Source organism: Anser anser, assembly GCF_964211835.1.
Source record: "Anser anser genome assembly, chromosome: 2".
Classification (NCBI taxonomy): domain Eukaryota; kingdom Metazoa; phylum Chordata; class Aves; order Anseriformes; family Anatidae; genus Anser; species Anser anser.
Genome location: NC_139721.1, coordinates 78,945,344 through 78,968,999, shown reverse-complemented (window position 1 = coordinate 78,968,999; position 23,656 = coordinate 78,945,344). Strand labels below are relative to the sequence as shown.

Sequence of the window (23,656 nt, the reverse complement as noted above, 5' to 3'; positions counted from 1 at the left end):
GGGTTTTGGGTTAGATAATAACACTGTGTGGGTGGGGACACTTCAGTAAAATAGCATGACATACTCACATACAAGTGCTATAGTTCATGAAAGACTCATGTCTGCAAACAAGTTAGGTTCCTTTCTATTCCACAGTTAGGAGACTATCTTGAAAGGTACAGGCTTCTTGGAAATTAAAATATTACTTTTCTAAATGAGATATTGTATTCACCACAGTAATTGGAAATAGTAGCTAACCATTAAAATTATTTTCCAGAAATATTAAACCAGTTAGGGCATTTTCTAATGAGGCGAGTAGAGTTTGCTGTTCTAGAAACTTAAAAGTTTTCATCTGTAATGGAATTTTAATTCTTTCAGTTAATAGTATGTTTGAATTAAACAGGCTGTCAGTCACATTAAATTTTCTCTGGTTGTAAATGTTAGATTTCTAAATAGTTTTGGGGGAAAATACCTTGATTCAAATGCATTCTGTACAGAGTAAATCATAAAATGATTTTTGCTATACATAGTATACAATCTCTAGCTTGTCTCTGAAATAATTTGTGTATAAGGTATATAATAAGTTAGGTTTATTCAGGATGCTGCACGCTAAAAAAAAAAGTTTAGTCATTTGTTTTTCTTTCCGCTTTTATTCTGTGCTGCCTCTCGTTAGATTCATGGGATAAAGTAGTTGATGGTGAGAGCTTCATTCTGCTCAAGATGTCAGGCAGTTGTCTGTGAGTTAGAGAAGAGCCTACAGCTGTTCTGCAGCTCTCTTTAAGGTTTGTGTACCAAGGCATGTCTGCACTGATTTATTTTTTTTAGTCCTTCTAGCAACTTCTGCATGCAGACAACAACCTCCTTGCTGACCTGCTGTGACCTCAGACGGTGTTTCACTTTTTAATGCCTCTTCCCCCTCCCACCCATTCTGTCTTACCTGTTTATATTTTTAGTTTTTAAGAAGAGGTTACTTGCTTTGAGTCGGAAGTTATGGGTTAGGTTGGGTTGGAAAGTGAAATTCTGTGGTGTGTGCTGGGCAGTCGGGCAGCTGGGTTTGTTAGGAGGCTTCCATCAAACCGTCCAGGTCCCAAGAAGGCTCCGCCAGGCAGGACAGTTATTGCTTGGTGTGTCACAAAGAGTGATCTGGGGTTCCAAGAACCCCCAAAATATAAACAGGCTGCGGTCCTACAGGGTATCCTGCTAGCCCTTATTACTGTTTTTGTAACACGGGTTTCTTGGAGAACATGTCCTAACCACGCTGGAAATGATGCTAGAGTAACTGTAGTTAAAGCAGTTGTTAAATATTGCTGTTGCCTCAGCTACATTGCAGCCAAAATCTAGAGGAAATTTAACAGTTAAAATCAGACTGTTTAAAGAAGTTACATGGCTTTGTGGATACCATTGATGAGTTTCTTTTTTAATGTGCACTACGCAGCACTGATTAACGACTTGCAAAAGATGTGTGCAGGTTTTTTTTTCCAGCAGTTTCACATAGCAAAGTAAAAACCTTAGAGAAGAGCTGCAGGAGTTTAACTGACAGTTCAAAACACTGCGTGACAGCTGGAAAGTACTACATTTCTGAAGCTTGGAGATGAACATTTCCAATATCAATTCAATTAAATCTGTCAATAGGATATAATGTAATTAAAAATATATATCAAGGTATTTAAAAAGTGGGTATCTTCCTTAAAACAGAGCAGATGAAATCTTTTTTTTTTTCCATTTATCCTCCTTTATGTGTTGTTATTCCTATATTCACTGTCAGCATAGCAAACGAAACATCAAATATCAAGTGCAGCTAGGTATGAAAACCATTCATGTCTCTGGATCACCAAATTCTGTTTCTTGTTACTTTTGAGGAAAGTTTTTATCAAAAAGTAATCAGGCAAAAAAAAAGTTTTCAGACTGATTGACTATTACTCGCATAACTCACCGAATGGAACAATAAACTGTACAAACACTGCATACAACTGGATGGGCTTAAACGATGAAATTTCAGACTTTCAGGCATCAGTTTTCCTAGCTCTACCAAGTCATGCTCAAGCCTCAAGGCTAGCAAATTCAGTGCTCGCTTTTCAGAGGCACTAAGAAACATTTCTCCCCTCAACAGCAATCGCTTGTGAAGCAAGTATGGGCCTCCTACAGAGGCCAAAATGCTCCCTGTTGCTTCCTGAATTGGTGGCTCTGTGCCTGCCCAAGGCTCATTTTTGTTTCAGTCCTTCGGAGTTTTAGGTCAACTCACGCTTGAAACGGGGCTGGTCACTTGGTCAACGTGTAAAAAACCGTTCTTTCCGCTTTGGTGAAAACTCATCTTTGCTTTTCAAAAAAAAAAAAAAAAAGGCTAGAATTGAGTGACAGCTGTTGAACTGTAGAGCATCTAGTTAGTGGCTTTTCTAACTCTTCCACAGAAGAGCTGTAACTTTTAATGCTCCTGCCTGATTTTGTTTGACTGTGAGTTGACCTCGGACCCTTCTTTCTTTCTATCCTTTGTATCCTCTAATCCTCATCACTTGTGCGGCTTATTGCCAGTGAATTGAGGTACCTGCTGACACCACCCACTTTTTCTAAACAGTTGTATGCTTTTATCCTGCCCTCCTCCTTTTCACACAATAGGCAGGCTGAAAGGATTGTTCAGCAAGAAACAGCAGCGAAATTAGCTTCCCAGGCCTGCCAGTTCTGTCCATTTCAAATGAGACCCCAATTTCACAAGAGTTTAAAATATGTCAAACCCAAGCTGCTGGGGTTAACATTTCCTGTGTGTTTGTATTGTCCTAGCAGAACTACTACTCATTCTTTGAACTTGTGTTTTCTACTCTGCCGAATAGGTTAAAAAAAAAAAAAAAAGTTTACTCATATCCTCTTTTCTTACTCTTGAATGACTGGGATCATTTGAAAAACTCTGTTGGCTTCTGGTTCGGAAAAAAAATCATCCTGTTGAGTTCAGTTGTAGCATGTGTAAGTTTTGTTCTATTTGTGCATGCAAGTTTTTGTAGCTTCTTTGCGTCTTAGAATTACACATACGGTATTGCAGTTCCAACTTTTGCATGCTTATTCAGTCACTTCGGAGGTTTCCTAGTAGAATGCTGTCATCTGTGTACTTGGGGGAAACATAGCTCTTAGAACCACATGTGGGACAACTGGTAGCACTACCCCCTCTGAACATCTCCTGAATGACTCCTGCATTGTCAGGCTACAAGATCAGTTTCTGCTAATCCTCAGAACCACAATTCTTTTTCCGTTCTCCTTTTCCCATACTTCACACAGTCATCCTTGCTACAGCTTCATAGTATCGTTAAAATTGCTTGTAGATGTAGACTTTCTGACAGATTTCATATGTAAAAATTTTAATAGGTGATATAGACTGGAAATTAAATTTAATGGATAATCTTGCTAGATTATTTTTTTTTACCAGTAAAAAGTACAGTGGAGGGCCCAAATTGGAAGATGCTATTTTAAAGTTTCTGTCAGCCATTGTGATAGCTGATGGCTGAAACTGTCCTTCATTTATATGTCTCAAGTCTTCCCATCCATTTTCTTTAGAGCATTCATGGGGCTTTGTTAGTGGAAGCTAGAATTCCAGTAAGTCAGATTCTTTGGTGTTAAGAATAGAGTGGGAGTGGAATGCATTTATGCTGTAACAAAATAATAACATTTTCTTGAGAGAAATTGCAAGAGCTTGTTGAGACTTTCTTTAACACGTTTCTGTCAGAAGCTATGGAAAGGTATTGTGTTTGTGCTTCAATATGCTAAATAAGAGGTATTTTAGACTTAAGAATGTTATGTTTCACTTGATTAGCCTAATAGTTGCAACCTACAGTTATATGCTGCATTAGCTTTCAGTGCTGTATAAAAGGACTGGCAGCATGGTGTCCCAAAAACTGTAATTGCGTGGGCTGCTGAACAGTTGTAGAGAAAGCTGCACAGAAATTCTATTCTAGACAGAATTTTTTCATTTTGAAATGAATTTCACAACAAATTCACAGTTGGATGCCGCTGCTTGTATTTCCACTGAATCATACTCCAGAAAAGTAATACTTTGCTTCAACAAAGCCTGCCACAAACAGTGCAGTGATATAAATCAGAAATTGGATATTTTTTAATTGTAGTTGTTCAAAATATAGTATAGTTATTAACTATGCCTGCAGGTCCTGACATTCAGATATGTTTGGCTTTGTCTCCACATGCAAAAACTAAAATCCTTCATAAAAAAAAGAAGAGAAGGGCTGGGGGGGAAATACCCTTTTTACCCTTTTTATGTACTGTTCATGATAGGAAACTGACTCCCAGGCAGCAATGGTTTTCACACCACCACATATTTAATAGCAGAGTGAGAGCAAACCTGTTATATGGTTACTTTTAATTTCCAGCCTAAATTTACTGATGGACAATTCATTTATACTTTTCTTTGGTGTGCCAATATTGTTCTCAAGCTCAACTAGTTCTCCCTTTTCTCCCTGACTGCCTCCACTTACTGGCATTTTTGGAGTGCAATTGCATCCTCTCTCCACCTTTGGTTAGTTTAGCTTACCAAGTCAAGGTCTTTCAGACTCTTAGATGCTGTAATTAAGGCAACTACAGTTTTATTTGCATGGACTGCCTCTAAGCTGCATAGCTTTGCTACTAATATTAGCTCAGTTTGTGCTGAATTCTTTGGTGTTAAATTGCAAGGCCTAAGAAACTGAGGAAATATTTGAGCTTGTGCTGAGTCCTCTGATTCTGCAGTCATAACAGAACCACAGGAACATCTCAGTAGTGCTAGCTAATGGAATTGCAGCAAAGAAATAGCCTCCTGTAATCTCTCAGTTCATCCATTTGTCCTTGCATGTGGGCAAGGGTGCAAGGTAAAATGTGGCTGCTTACGCCCTTTCACCGAGGTTTTAGTTAACAATTTTGTCTTGCAGCTGTGATGGCCTAGCAATGTACAGTACTGCACTGTTCTCATCTCATTTTTAATGTAGGTTCCATCTCAGTTCCATTTAGTCAACACATTCTGAATTCTTCAGTTAAAAATGGTCATTTATGTCATCTGTCTTAGGCAGTGGTACTTAAAACCTGGTGCTGATTTTGCTGACATGAGTATTTCATGTTTGTACAAAGTGGCATTAACTGGTTGTAGACCCTAACTGAGTGGCTGTCTTTTTAAGAATTTTGTTGTGGAAGGTTTCTTCAAACAGAGGTGATAGGCAACATTTTTTTATTTTTTTTTTTACTAGCACAGCAGTAGACAGAGTTAGCAACAGCAGACAGAGTTAGCAGCTCCTGTGGTGAGCCAAACTGTTTAAAAGCACCCGAAGAGGCACGCTACCTCAGGAGCTTTGGTAGGTTAGGTGGAAGATGAGGATTCTTCCGTCAAACCACATCACCCTCTCATACAGCCCACCCAGATCAGTCTGTATGCATCCCAGCATTTCACTTGCCTCCCAAATAACACTTATTCCCAGCTCAGCCAGCTGGCCTCCTCTCTTTAGGACAGACACCTTCCCTCTCTGTTTCACATAGCAACCCCCCTCTCTGTACTTCCATTATGGCTCCCCAGCTCTACAAGAGTGAATGTGAGAGATGCTGCCTTGGAGAAGAATCAGGCTGGACAAGGAAATGCAGCTTGGTTCACAAGTATAACTTTGACTGATTAATGAACGTGCTCAGACAGTGCTCAAGCATCCATAGAGAAAGGGACCGTATAAGTCTTAACTTTGCGTGGCATTTGTGCAAACATAAAAACACAGTTTCCACATGAAAGATCCTCCTGTCACAAGATGAGGCCAGTAGACAACCAAGAGCTGAGTACCGCATAGGTTTGCAGACTGAAATCAACACTTTGCACCCTGAGGTTAACTGTAAACCAGCTCCCAAATCTGCCCTGTACCTCTTGATGTGATTTGCATACCACCGTTTGGTGCCTTGTCAAGGTCTATTTGACTGTGGGAGGTGATACAAATTTTGTCCTCCGTGATATGAAGCCCACGGGGGAATTAAACTGGGGCAGAGTGAAGCAGGAGGAGAGCAGCAGAAGAGGAAAAAGGAAGGGGGTGTTGCGTTTCCACACATACCTGTGATCTTTTGGTGTGGTTCGAGTTCTGGTGTGTAGCATCCTTACTTTGTTTTGCAGATTACAGAGGAGAGAGAAAAAAAAAAAGTTTCATAAAATTTCTGCTATTGCTCTATTCCTCCCTCCCTTCCTTCCTTGTTGCAAAAAATCACTAAGATAACAAGAAATTATATGCTTGCAAACTAGTATACTATGTTGTTTGATTTGTTGTTGGTCTAGTTTAAATGGAAAGAATGACAAATTTTTCAAGGAAAAGAATAAAGATAGCAACAAAAGGCATTAGAGATGTTTTGGAATATATCTGAAATGCTTGTTTTATTCTTTACCTTTTTCATTAATTTGCATTTCTTCCAAAGTGAAAATATAGAACATTATTTCTAAAAAAAATCATTATTATTTTGTATGTTCAGAAACCAAACTGCTTTTAGCGAGAGCGGTAAAGTCATCTTCAATGCATGCCTCTTGCCATGAACTTCTGAAACGGAGACAGTCTATGCACGGGTTTGGGTGCAGAGCTTAGCTATATCCTGGCTACGTGTTGGAAAGGACTCCTTGTTCAGCATCTCTCCCTCCACTTTCCCCCAAATGCCCTTGTTTCCCCCAGGAGACCTGCGGGTGCTTCAGGAAGCACCCTTCAATCTGAACGCTAGGCCGCACCGTGTCACACGGCGTAGACGTAGGCAAAAATGTGTCTGTATCTCATGCAAGGGGATCCTGTCTTCCTTTTGTCCTACTCTCATAAAGTTTTTGTCCGTAAGGATTGTCTAGGAAAGAGCAAGTATCTCCTTTTTAGATCTTGGGGTAGGTTGTGGGAACAGCGTTCACTTTATAAAGTAAATTTAACCACAGCTGAGATGGCAGTTGCGAGACATTGCTGTATTCTCCACTATTCACTACAGTATCTTAGATCTTCCACGTCTGGAGTCCAGTTCTCTGAAGTTATTGCAGATCCACAGCAGTGCAGGGGACTAAGAGCCTGTCCTAACTGTAAAACATACCCTGCTGAATGTCCTGTTTAGAGCATGGTATAAATTGACGATTATTTTACTTGCTTGGTAAATAAAATGCTTGCTTAACTTCTTCACCTTCCCCAAGAGGAAATTTTTACTAAGACATGACATCTCCATATAAATTGTCATGAGTAATACCTTCTGAAGCACTTTCAGAGAAACAAGAATCCTTGCTATTTCCATCTGTAATAATAACATACAGTTAGAGAAGCTGATAAAGTAGCGAGGCCTTCTTGAAGGCTGTGGTATATAAGCGTTCCCTTGCGTTCTCTGTTTCCTTAGAACTTATCAAGTTGTAGTGCATGTTCTATGCCACGGTAAGTGCATTCCAGCAAGACATCCTGAAGTTTTTTTTATGCTAACTCGTTATTAAATTGCAAAGCTGGTAACATTGGGTTGCCAGAGAAGAATACTGAAACAGGAACCTGCTGGCTTTTTTAACCTTTTGCTGTAAGGAAACGTGCCTTTCTCCATTTGATTTGAAAAAGGAAATAGACTGGTGGTGTGGCTATGGAACTTTCTCTTTCTGCCTCTGATTGCAAAAGTGCTAGTGAAAGAAATGAAAAGAAAAAGTACAGTATTGAACTGTAGAATAGTATGGCCTTGTTGAGATAATAGAATGAAAGTAATTAATTATCCTTTTTTGTTTTCTTTCAGGTGTCAGAAACTATTTGAAAGAAGCATTAGTGAATATCATTGCTGTGCATGCAGAGGTGAGGAAGCTTCAGATTGTTTGATGCTTACATTCAGATGAATAATTTCAGCGTACTTTGCTTGGTAAATTCTGGCTTTCATACCCCTGAAAATTGTACCTGTGTTGAAGTGTGTTCATTGTAGATGTTGGTGCTTTGGGTTAGGTTTAGCCAACCAAGTATGAAACTGCTAATTTTTTTAAAGGCAGAAAGAGATGAACAGTTCCTGTTTATCCTCAGTAACACTTTGTTACATGTTTTGGAGTGCTTTTTTCTTTCCACTGTCTGATGAAAAAGAAAGCCGAAGTCTAAAGCTGAATTCTTCCTTCTCCTTACAATGTGGGGGGGGGGGGGGAGGGGGGAGCAAGATGATGATGATGCTCACTTTCTCTGATTAACTTTATTTTCCACAGCATATAGAAACAAGCTTGTGCTCAACTTTCAAACAAATATTTAATATATGCCCTTTGTAGTGAAAAGGCAATGTATATATCATATTCTTCTATGTAGGATAAAAAATGAAAAGCAAAACACTGAAATTTTTGTAGTCTCTATATGGCACAAATAGCGTTTGAAATACTTGGGTAGGCAATGGCTTATGATAGAGAGTCTATATTAAAATTTAAGTATTATTAAAATTACCAGCTTGCAGAGCTACAGTTATTCGGCCTCTTGTGGTAATATGCAGGAATTTTCTATAGTACTTTAAATTACAACTAGCTCTACAAGTTCCTTCCTTCTGAGTACTGAGAGTGTTATCAGATTACTATTGCTCCTGGTGTAAATGTTGGTAATAGTATTACTCTTATCTTTGTATTATCAGAAATACCTTTCAAAATATCACTAGTATGGCTGCTCTACATATTAACGTCTATTTAAAACCTGATAAGATTCATCTGAGGTTCCTTTTTATTTTACTCCTCCATAAATTACAAAGCTTCATATAAATTAAAATATAATATCTTCAAAAAATAAATTGTATCACTTGCAACATTATTGTTTGGATTTCAATATATGCTTACAGCAGTTTTCACAATAGCATTGATTATTTTACCAAATTCTTCAGAATGAGGGAGCAAACAAAACTACATACCAACATGACATTCATTTGTTGTTGCAGGTTTTCAGTGTAGTTGAAATTAATAAAAATGAAAATGAGAGTTTGGGCATTAAAAGATTCAAAGGCATTTTTGACTTCTTTAGCTAATCGTGATAAAAGGCATACTCATTAAAATTCTCCTGCAGAAAGGTGCACTAACTTCTGACTTCATTGAGACTGATACTAATTTTGGCCCAAATAGTGTGTTGCGTCATGAATTTTTACATGTGAAATATTGCAGAAATATGAAAATGTGTCAAGATGAAACTCCCATTTGCACTGTTTTCTGCTGAAATTCTCTAAGATGGGTCAGATTTAAGTTTAGTTAGCAAAGCTGCAAGTTTCTGTAGTTTGAAACAGCAAAAATTAACAATCAGCTGAACAATGAGCATGGAAAGAAAACTACCTTTGAATTCAAATTTAACTGAAATCAAAATAAGGGCATCATATTGCAAATTTGTGATGATTCACCATTGCTGAGAACTTTTTTTTCTTGGATTCTGTATAGTAACATCAAGAGTGCTCGTTATGGGCACAAATACTCTTTTCTCAGTAGAAGATTTTTTGTGTGTTCCTGGTATGTTTGTGTTGAATTGCTCAGCAATATTTGCTGCTGAATAAGATGACCCACGCACAAATTACTTTTTTTTTTTTTCTTACTGTAAAGCTAAGTATGTCAGTTACATAGCTTTTGTGGGTCAAAACAGTCAAAGTACATGCAAAGGCTGCATGTTTGAATTCTCAATGATAAAAACTGATAGCTGGCATATACCTATGTGGTCAGTGTACTTAGTCTGTGGTGCAAATTTGCTTCTTCGAATGGTTAGCTTTATGGGATCCCTGATTATAATTCCCTGCTTAAACCACTGGAATCTGGGTAAGAATCCTACATTCATTTTTGTTCCCTTTAATTTATTTTTACATACATGTATGAATATCTTCTGTTAATTACTACTTTTCCTTGTCAGACTTTATTCTAGCAAAATTTCAACTACTTAATTCTGTAAGTCATTTTAAAGAGAAAATCAGGGGAAACATTTTTTAAAAACTCTATCCAGTTCATTTTCCTTCTTGCACCACTCTAGTCACATTATCTTCAGTTCCTTGTGTCATCTTTTTCCCCAACCTCATGCAGTTTTAGTGCAGCTTTATTATCACCTTTAAGTCATGACACAGTTTTGATCTGTCTAACCTATAGTCTCACTTCCTCCTATATCCAGCCTTTCGGTCTGCATTTTCCCCAATTCTATGTAGAACACCATACTTTATTTTTTTTAATTCACCAACAATTTTTCACTTCCTTAAAGTGAGCTTTAGGGAAGATTGGTTACTTCATGCTTTCCTTTAGGCATAGATCTAATGTTTAATTCTGTGGTGGTGTTATGTTGCAGTTGCTATTCTGAACCTCAAATGGAGGATGTGACCACTTTGAACAGTTGTACAAATAAACAGTCTAAAAACTAGTCTTGATGCATGGAAAAAATAGTAAGATGTAATGTTTTTGCCCAGGAGCTAACAGATTCCAGTAAGGGAAAAATCTAAATGAAAATCCATTATGCCACCATAGTCTCGAACCCTTTTGAAGGCTCATTTCCACAGAGAGCATAAAGACACTTGCTGTTTGATAGTGATGGGGCAAGTGTGCAGCAGGGTCTTTGCCACATATGAAGGGTTCTAAAAGAAATTGCAAAATGCTTGGGTAAAATGTGGCTGAATGCATAATTAGGTCAGTCAGTGACATAATCCTGAATTAAAAAGGTGCTATCCACAAAACAGCAGTTTATGTGTAGCCACCTGACCACCTGCATGCATCAGGTGAGAGCAGATACTTTCCTTTTAGGCACTGCAAGAAGGTTGTCAGCGTCACATGTCGAATAGCTAGCACTGCGGTTAGCAGAGGTGATTGGGCGAAGCACAGGGCAAGCGTCAAAGGATTCTTCAGGTTCCAGATGCTGTGAATTTCTTTGTCCATTGTTAAAAATACAATGGCCCTTTCAATCAAAGTGTTTAATGCTTTTTACCAAAATGTTACTTTATAAAATACTTACGTCAATATAGGTATTGTGCTCATGACTCTTATTTTATAAAAATCAGGTGTTTACCATTTCCAAAGACCTAGTTCCTCGGGTAATGTCAAGGATTGTAGAAGCCGTCTCTGAAGAACTGAGTCGACTGATGCAGTGTGTTTCATCCTTCAGCAGAAATGGAGCTTTACAGGTAGATGAATCATTTGTACTGTCAAACATCTGAGTTTATAAAACTTAGAATAACAGAGAGGTATAACCTGTGTATTTGTTGGATTTATTGTAGCAGTGAAAACAAGGAGGTAAAAAGGATTAGTATACAACCTCTTTCTCATATTTATGTATGAATACCTTTTGGGGTACTAGTTCTTGGGTTGATCATATTTTAGCGTTGTCATTGTGTAAGTGCATAAAAGATTACCCATATCCTATGAGATAAAAAGCATCATAGAATCATAAAACGATTTGGGTAGGAAGGGTCCTTTAAAGATGATCTAGTTCTAACCCCCCTGCAATGAGCAGGGACATCAGTCACTAAATAAGGTTGCCTAAACCATCATAATGGTATCTGTTTGAAATGTTGTTAAACTAACTTTGTCCTGTCACCAAAAAAAAAAAATATTTTAAAAGAAAAAAAAAAGAGTTTTATGATATTTAGAGGTTTAAAATCTTGAAAATGTGGTATGGTAGGATCTTGTAAGTCTTTACAGAACCGGTCACTTGCCTGTTGTGCTATTTCTGTGTTAGCACTCTGTCATAACACAGATGCAACGGATAGTCTTACAATGCCCTCTTCATTTGTGACTGCACCAGTAGTTGTCTTTTCTGCTGAAAAAGTTTTAAAGGAGTTTGTAGGAGAAAAACTACATATGTTAAAAAACAAATTCCATTGACATAATGATTGCTATGGCTGTAACAGGCAGGAAGTGCCAATCCTCGTTTTTCATTGTCTGTGATAGCATTCTTGCATTATCATGGGAAAATAAATATCCAAATGCAAGCTTTATTTTCCAATTGCTATTAGTAATTGCATGTGACAGATAATTAACGTAGCAAGATTGCAACCAAGTAAGATTGGCTGCCAGCTTAAAACCAAATCAATGAACAGCAACAAAGCTACCTGTAAATCATTTTTGTTTGACTAGGTGACCCGCTCTATGAACTTGCTGCCTAAACCCATAACTGGAAGGATTTTCTCTCCCTTCTGCAAATTTCTCACTCATGGTCCTTTTCTGTTCCTCTGAACATGGAAAATCCTATGTCACTCAAGGCAGGAAACAGCAGTATGAGAGTGATCTGGGCCTGGGTCAGCCTGGTCAAGAGAGACCTGTTCCTTAAGAGAAGCCTAAATCTGTATACCCATGTCAGATGATCCATACTTTCACAGTGTTTGCCCATACACCATGTTTATTTAGTCTGTGATGCCTGAGAACGTGACGCTGTCCCATGGTACTGGGGTTGGATTTGATCTTTGTGGGTCCCTTCCAATTTGGGATATTCTACTGCTGCTCCCTAAAATGTAGGGAAGACTACAGAACCTTATATGTAGAACTTCAAGAACTCCCAGACTGTTCAGTTTGGAGCACCATACAGAAAAGGTGAAACATTCTGTGGTGAGCAAAGCATTCCTTATGGGTATGAAATTGGTGGGTAGCTATGTCATATTTTGTGTGAGATTTCTGGCACAAAAAAAACCAAATGCGTAAATCTCTGCTGGCTTCCTACCTAGGGGAGAGATAAGGAGAAGACACAAAAGCCAAATGCTTTCATTAGAATCAGAATTAGATGTCTTATGTTATATTATAAAAAGTTTTGTTTTGGAAAAGTAATGTCATATTAATTTGTTCTAAATGTAGATCTCTTTCCGTAATGACTGGCTGGATTAAATTGTACCTTGATGAATAAGAACTGAATCTGAATTTGGATGAAGTTCAATTTATAATTTAAATGAAAAAGCTATAGTATTGACCACATTCAGAATGTTTGTTTCACATAAAAAATCTGAGTGAATATTTTTCAAAGACTAAAGGAAGATTTGTGAACTTGGTTTAATCCTGGAGTTCATTCTCCACTATTAGGTATGGTAGAGAATGAACTAGGTGAAAATCAATACCTAGACATACAGTACCATGCAGGAGTAAAATCCCCAAGCTTGTGTGCCCACCAGGTGACAGACAAGAAGCAGAGCACAACCATTCTACTTCCTCATCTGATGGAAAAAAAATAAATAAATTCAACAGCAAAACCAAGAATAAGATGTGCATTGACAGACTTTCGTATTCTCGTGTTTCCTTCCTCCCTGGACAAGCCAGGCTGTGAGAAGTAAAGCTCACTATTAAAAAAATAAAAAAGAAGCATACCCTATCGAGGTAGCGTCCCTTTCTCTGTCTGTAACAGAACAGAAAAGATGGAGCAGAATTAAAGTTTTATTACTGTTACTGAGAGACGAAACAATGTTTTCAGACTGCTACATAGTGACCGCGCAAACAGTTTGACTTGTATGAAAGTATGAAAAATATGAAATTGTTCCTTTTAGCACTCTCCTAACTGATATAGCAGCATGGCAACCAAAAATACAGGAAACAAACCCTTAGAAGTCAAGGCTGCTTACCACTGCAGCATGCACTAGTATTTGCTTCTAAAAAAGATGAAGCTTTGGGATACTGGTATTCTGATCAAAGGACATTGTCTCAGTGTTTCAGTATTTGTATTTCTGTCTTTAGGCAAGACTTGAAATCTGTGCATTGAGGGATACAGTGGCCATATATCTAACACCTGAGAGCAAGTAAGTTGTGCTGTATTTTCTATTGTTTCAATGTAGTGGAGTCCTTGGTAAACATGCAAAAACACATGGTGTAAATTAAGGATTTTCAAGAGATTGATACAAATAGAATATGTAATGTATTACATGTATATGGGGGAAATTGACACTACTATGGCTTTATCAGTTGATTTTTTTTTTAATTTAAATTGATGACACAGACTAGGTATTCCCCACTCTTACCAAAGTGGGGGGTGGAGGGACGACGACTCTTACTTAAGCTGCTGAGGAAAATGTTGCGAAGGCAAAAGCAGTTGCCACTGAGTTTCATCCATTTTTTTTACAGAAGTCCCATAAAGCACACCACAGAGAGTCTGCCATAGACTTCAAAGAGGCTACAGAACCAGACACCAGCAGGATCCCCTTAAAGGGACATGGAGAATTAGGGTTCTCCACAAGCTTGTACATTACCCTACTCCTTTTCCACACACCTCATAGACGAGAGTGAATTCAGCTTCACCCTGTCTATTAGAATGAAAAGCTTCCAGCAATGTATCATTTCTTAGGGAGGTGAAAGACCACAGATAAACAGTGGGGGACATACTCATGCATATGCTAATATAAAGGGAGAAAGAAAAACATTAGCAGCATCAGTGGTTGATGTAGTCAAGACACGTAAAAACACAAAAAAAAATGTGGTAGCTGTCAGCAGTTTTGAGTAAAGTTCATTGATTGAAATTTCTAGTTGAGTATATATGGGGCTGGGTGTGTCCGTTCATTATTTTCGATTACCTACACTTTTGTTAGGATTGGCATTACCCATTCCCACAGATTGTGATTTGGTCCTCTCAACTGACCAATATTTTGTAGGAGACATTGCAGGGCTTAAGGCACTGATGTGTCTTCACGTCACTGCTGATGGTATTCTGTGATGTCACTGCATTCAGTTTCAAGACTTGCTTCCTTGTACTGTGCATCTGATAGTGATGAAGACCTAAATGTGAACTGTTTGGCACCAGCTTATATTGGATAAAATGGAATTGCTATTGTTTCTGAGCAGCATGGGAGCAAATCAGAGTGAACCATGAAAGCTGGAGCTTCATAGATGCCTTTTTATTCCTAGTCCCTTCACTAGCAGTAGATGCCACAAGCCACCATATTAATATTAATTCTGCTGAGAGAAGGTTGTACCCATCTGTGCAGGAGTTGCATCATTCCCTGCATGTCTGTTTCATGTTGCCCGGAGGGGTGTGCAACCCCCATCCTTGGAGATACTCAAAACTTGACTTGGCCCCAAGAAACCTTCAGTAACGTCGGTTATCGCTGGTTTGAGGTGGGGGTTGGACTAGAAGACCTCCAGAGGTCCCTTTCAGCCTCAATTATTCTATGATTCTGTGTTAGCACAATGCAAATCTCTGTAGGCCCCCTTCTCCAGGGGGGAGTGCAGTGACTTATCAACTGACCATAGAAAGCCAAAATCAACCTTATATCTGTGCTTCACACTCTGATGCTCACTTAGTTCTAGGCAGAAGGCAGGCTGGCAAACTACCTCTAATTCTTGGAGGGTCCAGAAAGTCAGATTCAGTCTTAAATCAGCAGCTGATTGAACATTTCTTGTTGGTGTATGTTGTACATCACATCAGGAGTGTTGAGGGACCTACTTGGGCCCGTGGCCACTTTCTATATAATTTGCACATGAATGTCAGGTGTCAAGTTGACATTTTGTTAATTTATTGAAACAAGAAGCATGGCTAAAATATAGTACATTTCTACGAAAATTATAGAGAGAAGCTGAAAGTTGAGACTTGTACCAGGGGAATATGAGTATTTTTGTTTTCCTTACAGCTCGAGCTTTAAGCAAGCTTTGGAAGCCTTGCCTCAGCTCTCGAGTGGAACTGACAAAAAGTGAGTATACTGCACCTTCTTGTTCTTCTTATGCTCTATGGAGCCATTGCTTTTTACTCTTGTATCAGAGCTTTGCTAGAAGAGAGTTAACCTTTGCTATATTTGACCTTTCAAAGTTACGAAGTAGAAGCCTCTTTGGACAGAGTTAAGAGTAATATAAATCCTTATTCCTTGTGGCCTATTAAGTTATACAGAGGAACTGAGCTGATGACTCTGTGGCATATGTCTCCCCCATTCTAGCCTTATCAGTTCAACATAGCTTTGTATTTATTTTATAATTTCAGTCCATTTTAGCCTTCCATGCTAATCTTAGTTTCTGTGAGGTCCATTGTCTTGTCTTAGTGAATTTAGCAGCAGTAAAGAAAATGACCAAGGAACAAATCCAAGTTTTTGCCAGCTGATATTTGGGCAATTCTCAAAACTGGCTTGTTTCATTTTAAAAACAAATAAGAAGTTTCTGTTGTTCTTTCTTAACATCAGGAGGCGGCCTTTTGGGTTCTTTCTTCCCCAACATAGCAAACTTTGACAACCAAGCTGCTGTGTCGCACTGAACCTAGTATTTGGTAGCCTATTTTATAAGCATAGCTTAATAAAGAGCTGGTATGGTAAAACACGGACAGATTTGTAATGAGTATATTAGTATAAATATAGCTGTTTTGAACTTGAGGTTGCTATTACGGTACTTTTAGGAACTGAACTTCATCAAATCAGCCTGCACTTAACATTCAGAATTTAGAATATTCCGTAGACAAAAGTAGACCCTGTTTGTGCAGCCCATACAAACTGCCTTCTCTCTGTTCAAACCTACTCTTCACCAGCCACAAGAAGTCTCAAGATACCCCCTTGCCTTACTTGGGTCTTTTGCTTTATTAAAGATAAGAATCAGTTTTGAGATAGCTCTTTCAACTCAGACTTTCCGAAACACCTGTAGGGTTGGGGGTTTTTTGACTTGGTCACAAGTGTGTGAGTTTTTGTAGGACAGATGAGAATCAAGAACTGCATCATTTTTACATCTATCTCAGAGTTCTGAGCCTTAGACAGCATAAAATTTGTTCTGTTTCTCAGGTTTCTATATGACAACTGTCATCATTCCACACTGGCCATTATAATCTACATATATATTTGTTTAAAATAACACACATTTATGCACTAATTTAGAGATGTTTGTTTCAGTTTATTCAGTCATTACTGTGATACTAAATGATGAATGTGGCCATAGGCATCTTCCAGAGGGCTTGCTGAGGAAGCAGATACCAATTTTGTGGTTCAAGTTGTTGTTCGTGGTATTTTTGTAACGTTCAAGTATAATTTCTTCTGTTACTGGCTGTTCAGTAATCACGGCTTGCCAAAAAGTTGCAGTGATGCATGTCTGCCCTATCTAGCTTGTTTTTGAAATAGAGCAGAAAGTTTGGAGAACATGTTCATCCCTAGAATACAAGGAACATAAAGCATACAGAAAAGGCTGTAAAACTTTGTAACAGATCTCCACTGCTACAATAAATATCTCATACAATAGAACCATTGACATCCTTGGTCCTAAACCTGTAGTCAGGTTTATAATAAGTATCATCCATTGCACCAAGTATCCTCTTGGCAACGAACTATTGCTATGCTACAAACTGAACTCATACTTATTTCGTTATCTATAAAGGACAAAAACATACGTTTGCTAGTGAATTAATATTTCTCCTGGAACAGCCATTTTATTTCTGATCCTTTAGCCATAATCTTTAAGAGAAGACTATGGAATACCTCTCAAAGACAAGTTCAAGAACTCACATTACGAATTCAGCTGCAAGCTAAAAGCCATAGCCTTGATAAGGGATACTGGTTTTATGGCACATAGTCTGAAAGTTTCCTTACAGCAGTATCTTATGACCCTCTCTACCAGCCCTTTTGCCATTGTGTTTTAAATTTATGTTTCTCTAAGGACAATGGTATTTATGTGGAAGGAAAGGCATATAAAGGCCTATTTTATAACCTTGATAAGATCTCTGTGGCTAAGTCTCCCTCTTATCACAGATCATCCCAACACAGTTGGTATATTTCTAAGTATCTGTAAGATTCAGATATTTAAACTAGATCTAATTTAGGCCCTTTATTTACACAGGCAATGTATTTGAAGTCACAGACAGAATAACCAAAACTTCTGGTAATTGTTCCCTTTTCAGAATCAGCCAAAATTGTAAATATTTTCCTTTCACAGGTTATTAGAAGAGCTGCTAAACAAGTTTAAAAGCAGCATGCACTTGCAGCTGACCTGTTTTCAAGCTTCTTCATCAGTGATGATGAAAACGTAGACATCGACGCAATGCAGGCAACTCAATAGATGAATGCCGATAGATGTCACCCATGTTTCTGTACTTCATCAGTTCCCTTGAGGACTGAGGAAATCAAAAGGAATTTCATTGAAAAAGAAGTTATGAGATCCAACCCTTTGAGTAATGGTATGAGGTATCCTGCTGAGTGAGAGTTCTGGTTGTAAATATCTTGACAAAATGTTTTTCTGTCTACTGTATTTCATTCTGTGGAGGGGACTAAGCCAGTTTTGTTTACATACACTCTTCTTGGCTATATGTTTGTGAAAAAACATTTATTTATGTGCTGCAATCTCAGTTTCATTTGTTAAAAATACGTTGAAATATATTTTTAGCAACTGTTGCCTTAAATTTAAGTATTACACATGCTGTTCACTATGTCAGTTTCTTTCTAGGTGTAGAGCAATGCTGATGTAACTGGAAGACTCAGCTTCTGTAAACTATTGAGAATTATGCAATAAACATTACTACCTACAGATCCCTAAATAAGTATTCATATGCAATGTGCTGAAGGACACTACTTTCTTTGCATTTAAAATTATTACTTTTTTTCTCCTATGATCTACAATTTTAGTGTTCATTAAATCTGATTTTTGGGAGGCTTTTATTTTCTTATTTCTTTGCTAATTGAACAGATCTTCCTGTCCGTTTAGTTTCTCCCTTCATTTGAGTATTGGTGTTAAACCCTTCACAACTGAAATAAGCTTTCCTTTCATTGGCAATTAACAATTAATTAAAAGTGCTCTGAGTTTGAGATTAGTAGATGCTTTAAAAGTATGTTTAAGCTAAATATCCTTTGGTATTAAGGAACAGAACAGTAACTACTTCTGACTATGTGCCAGGCTAAGGAGGAGCGCAATTTGCCATTGGTTTTGTTGCTTCCTTCTCACTCTTCTCATCTTTCATCATTCTTACCGTCTTACTATCACAGTCTTCCTCTTCTCTCTTGTTAGTCAGTCCTCTTTTCACCACCATTAAATTTGTTTGGAAGTGAATAGGGGTTCAGGAGGCAAGAACAGTTTTGCTGCCATTACTTTATCGTTACACAAAAGTCAAGAGCTGTCTTCCCAATGAACAGTCAAGACCAGATTTGACTGTGACTTTCATTTGGGGACTTAAAAACTGTGGGAAGCTGTAAGAGAGAGCAACTAATATAAAGTGGTCTTGTTTTGGCGGGTGAGGGATGGGTTTGATTTTATACCTGAAAACCACACATTAATTAAATCATGAAGTAATGATGTATTCTTTCTGTACTTGCAGCCATTTGGGGTATGACTTTTTGGAAATTGTGCATTAAATTTTCAAACATTTTTTGTCAGCTTTTTGCTTTTGCTAGTCCAGTTACATGCTTTAAAAATATAGCATACAGTTCCAGTAATTACGAAATACTACAAAAAATAACTCAATGCACATGTATTGTGGGTACATAGTAATAGTGTGTTGAATAGAAGTTTAAAACTGCAAGTGTATGTCATTATTGGCTTAAGAAAGAAAGTTGTTAAACATCTGAGCAATGTTGTTTTGTTTAATGTTGTCAATTCCAAGCTTGTCGTAGTCTCAGCTTCTGATACTAACTGAAATAATCATTCAGTTAGTTCAGTCTGTAAAGCAGTTAGCTTCAGAATAATAAAATATTAAGAAAAAAATGTTCATATTTTTTTCTTGAATCCCTTGCTTTCCAAGAGATATGATTTTCTAATGATTTTTGCCAGCATCTACATTTTCTACATTTGTATCAGGCATGTTTATAAGTATTGAAAACATAATTTGTTGTCCGTACTGACATAATACAGGTTCAGGCATTTATTTACTGTAACACTGTTCTCTTGTCTTCTGTTGCAACAGTTTGTTGCTTGCCTTTAAAACCTGAAATAAGTCATGTGCTTGTGTTTAGTTGCTTTTCTTAAATAATGCTTCAGAACAGGTCATTGATAACCAAACAAGAACAATGTATAAGGGATCAAATACTTGAATTCAGCCTGATATGAGATAAATGCCGACAGTCATGTCAGAGCACTGGGTTCCATTAATCCAGCTGGAGGAATTAAATAAGCCAGTGAGGATCATGCAGCAACAAAATGTGTTGAAGTCCATTTGTGTGGAAGGAGAGTTGGGACTGTCAAGACTTCATAGCTGAGGTACAGCATGCTACAGTTCCTCTAAAGGGGTTACAAAAAAAAAACAAGAAGTGGTCAGTGTGGCTTTGCAAAAAAAAAAATAAAAAAATTCAAAGATACAATAAGGTTTAAAAAAAATAGTATTGGAAGTGGAAAAAGATAGGGAGACCACACTAAAATACACAATGAGGGCTCGCAGAGAAAAGGGAGGCAGCAAGGAAATTAAAGTAACAGAAGTGAAAGGCTCTGACATTTAAAGCAAAGGTAAGTGCTGAAAACAGTACAAGAGAGAGTGAATTATTACATGAACTTTGAACTTCTAGAAAACCTAATATCAATTCATACTGGAAAAAAAAAAGAGACACTGAAATGGAAACCTGGAAAGCTTTATTTCTCGTTTAAAAGAAAAATTTAGGAAGTAATAAGGTTGTAAAACATGTCTTGCTAAAAATAGGTAAAGACTTATGGGAAAATTCAACCACAATATATTGCATTGGGATATTCAGCCTCTGGAGATGTTGAGGCATTCTCCTGTTACTGTATTTTTGAACATTTATTTTGAGTAGTCATGAGGAGTTCAGGATGTAAGCAAAGAAGTAATAAAAAACAAATGCAGTATCAATGTAATGAAATGGGAAGGGGAGGAGGTGGCAGCAGAAAAAAAATATTTAAATCCATCAGTAAAATGAAAGAAAAAATAGAGGAAAAATCATTACATTCCATACACGGATGGTAACTTAATGAAACAGATAAGTAACACAAAATATGAAGAAATACTGCCGCTTTTCACTCACAAAACATTTCTTTTTTTAAACTGATATTGTTTGGAAAATATGTTTATGGAATGTACTGATAGTGCATCGTCGTCCAAGTTAAACACTTTCTTAAAACTTTTTAAAAGCAATTTAGAGAACTTAAAAAGAACTGCAGTCCTGCTAAGTTTCATGCACGTGCTGAATTTCAAGCCCATGAGTAGATGTGAGACTTCTTGCTCAGATCTCCTTCAAATGTTTAACACGTATGCCCACCATTGGATCAGGTAAGGAAGGCAAGGTAAGGAGGATCAGGGAAGATGTATTCTGTGCCTTAAACCCCTTGCATCTTCCTCCAGTTGCATAAAAAGGACAGGGGCTCAAACCATTTGAATTTCACTGTATGACAGCGGAGAAGGAAATGAGAAATCTGTGCTTGGAGTGCTGCAGGGTTGTGCTTTGTAGGGGCACTTCTGGCTGGAGCAGTGATGTGTGACTGTTGGCTTGTAAAAGCAGGTTATCTGCCAGCCTCAGCCAAAGCTATGGCATCTCCCTGAAGAGAGGGTACTTCATGTCGAAGGTGAGGGCTTTTGTTTTCTGTGCAGGACAGCCTTTTGTCTTCCAGAACTAAAGAAGCATTTATGAACTAATAGCATGTTGCTCTGGCTGTATTGGTAAGTAGGGAGATGCAGATAAAAACAGATCCATAAAAGCTAGCATAACATTGTACAGAGCATGGAGTTAAAAAATAAATAAATAAAAGATAAACTTAGTTGTTGTTTATTATGATTCTGCTCAAGTTAAATACTTACATGTGTTTAGAGAAAAAAAAAAAACAGGAACAAGAATAGATTATTGATATAAAAGAAGGTGTGATGGCAATATTTTAAAAAGGAAGAAAAAACCACACCTAGATTATATTACAAGAAAATCTGTGAAGCTCTTTGCTGAGCCCACACTGAATGACATGCAGGATGTCCTTTGCCTGCAAACATCTAACATTTAGCTAGGCAAAGGCCTACAAAATCATGAAAATTACTCAGTTTAACTCCTTGATTTTGAAAGCAGTGATATTTTCTGTTTATAATCCAAGAGAAGGTAGTAAACCGCAGTTTCCTAGATACTCTTTTGGCCTTGTGAAGAAAAGGAATGCTGAGACAAGAATCTTTTGCCATGGTTACATCTGAGACAGTGCTGCGCAGGGGATTTATACTTCCAAACCTGCTGCCAGACAGTATTTCAGTCAATTCCAGCCAACTTCTTTGGCCCTGTCCTGCTAAAATATATATGAAGCATTGTGATTTTCCTGCAAATAGTGATTGTTACAATATTGATTACACTGATGGATGCAAATGCTGATTTTTGTGTCCAAATAGGTTTCTGGACTCTTGCTAGCAAGGAGAGGTTTTACATGTTTTGAGCACTATAAATGTGCTGCTGTTTTGTTCTTCGGAGAGAAAAACTATAAAGTTTATCTTAGAAGGGAAAGATCCCTAACTTCATCAGAATACACTGAAACTGAAAAGTTAATGAAGTGCTCCTGCTGAAGCCTGAGCTCCAAAACTGAGATCTGGATCTTTAACACTGGTAAGGCGCTTGCTTGCTAGATCTCGTAGGTCATGTGCGTCTTGTCCTGACAAAAAGAGGGACCCGTTAGGTAAATAACAGCAATCTCATTCTTACTGTTAGGAATTGTAGTTTTTGCATGGCGCTAACAATTTTAGCATCAGTCAGGTCAGTAATAGCCTGTGACTACTGTCAAAGCAGGCAACAGCACGTGCATATGTTGTGCCACCTGGCATATTTAACTAGTAAGAAATTAGTATGTTTTGACTTAAGTTTCCAGGTAGCTTGGAAATATTCTGGGATTTGTTAAATGTGTTCAGTTAGGACTTTTTTCCTGAGTCTTTTGGCATTTCTGGCCTAGCCATGTACCTAGAGGAGCTTTGGGTGCTGACCCTTACCCAAAACCAAAAGGAAAATAAGTCATTGTGTAATGCAAATCTGTTTTAAAAACTTTAGGAGAGAGTCTGGTTATTTTACAATTCAAGAAAAAAAAAAAAAAAAACAAATTCTGCTTGAACATTCATCACCCCTTACATTGCAGCCTGTCCATGTACCGCTAAAGAGATGGTTCAATTTACCTGCTGTATCCTCATTAGCAGTTTTCATATTCTTCAGGATTAGATGCTAGTATTAAGTGTGCACGTTATCAGGATGGTTGTAGACTCCTGAGTGTTTCTGCAGTGTTAACTCATGACATTCTTTTAAGGTTGTTGAAGGAGACTATAAAAATGCTACATGGGTAATTATAGGTAATTTTACACGAACTATATTACTTTTTAGGGTATTTTGGCTTCATGTGGTGATAGCTTATTTTCTGAATTTGCAGTATCTACTTTTTTTTTTTTTTTTTTTTTTTTGGCATGGAATAAGAGGGGGAAAACTGGTAATAACAGAGAGCCCGGTTTCATTAGGGAACATGATAGCCATTTCTGTCTTTGCCTTTTTTCTGTTTTTATTTAGTGCTGCCACAGGTTGAAGAGATCTGTAGAATTCAGCTCCCCTTCTTTTTGGGCAGTTTGAGAGCTCTAAAAGCTTGTCTCTAATGAGGATATTAAGAGAGCATGTCCAAAATGGTATATTTATTCCCAAGTAAGGTGGTTAGCATGTAAATTATATACTCCTTCCAGTATTACTTGATGGCCCCAGAGCGTAAGTCCTTTAAAATAATGTGTGTTGGTGAGTAACTTAAACAACACGCTTTGCTGCATCTTTCATTGGGAACAGGGAGGCACATGCTGCGTTTGGATTAGCAGCACAAACAGAGCTGCTGCAGTTTATTTTTGGGATCAGACAGTGAGAGACTGGAGGGGTTCCATTTATTGCACCTAATATTTTTTTTCTAGTCTGAATGTCCAAGGAGAAGTTTGTGTTCCTTTTCCCTCGT

The 23,656-nt window shown here is 37.7% G+C and overlaps 1 protein-coding gene across 6 annotated transcripts in view; it reads left to right on the top strand.

Annotated features, from left to right (window-relative positions):
* The window catches only part of EXOC2 (exocyst complex component 2), a 131,965-nt gene extending 112,808 nt beyond the window's left edge, over positions 1 to 19,157 (top strand). For all 6 annotated transcript variants that reach the window (XM_083826808.1, XM_083826806.1, XM_083826807.1 and 3 more), the window contains 5 exons: positions 7,696 to 7,751; positions 10,924 to 11,046; positions 13,577 to 13,638; positions 15,460 to 15,519; positions 17,726 to 19,157. In XM_083826808.1, coding sequence (XP_083682934.1) covers positions 7,696 to 7,751; positions 10,924 to 11,046; positions 13,577 to 13,638; positions 15,460 to 15,519; positions 17,726 to 17,819 — 395 coding nt within the window. In that variant the 3' untranslated portion in view covers positions 17,820 to 19,157. The remainder of the gene's footprint in view (positions 1 to 7,695; positions 7,752 to 10,923; positions 11,047 to 13,576; positions 13,639 to 15,459; positions 15,520 to 17,725) is intronic.
* Positions 19,158 to 23,656: the final 4,499 nt, after the last annotated feature.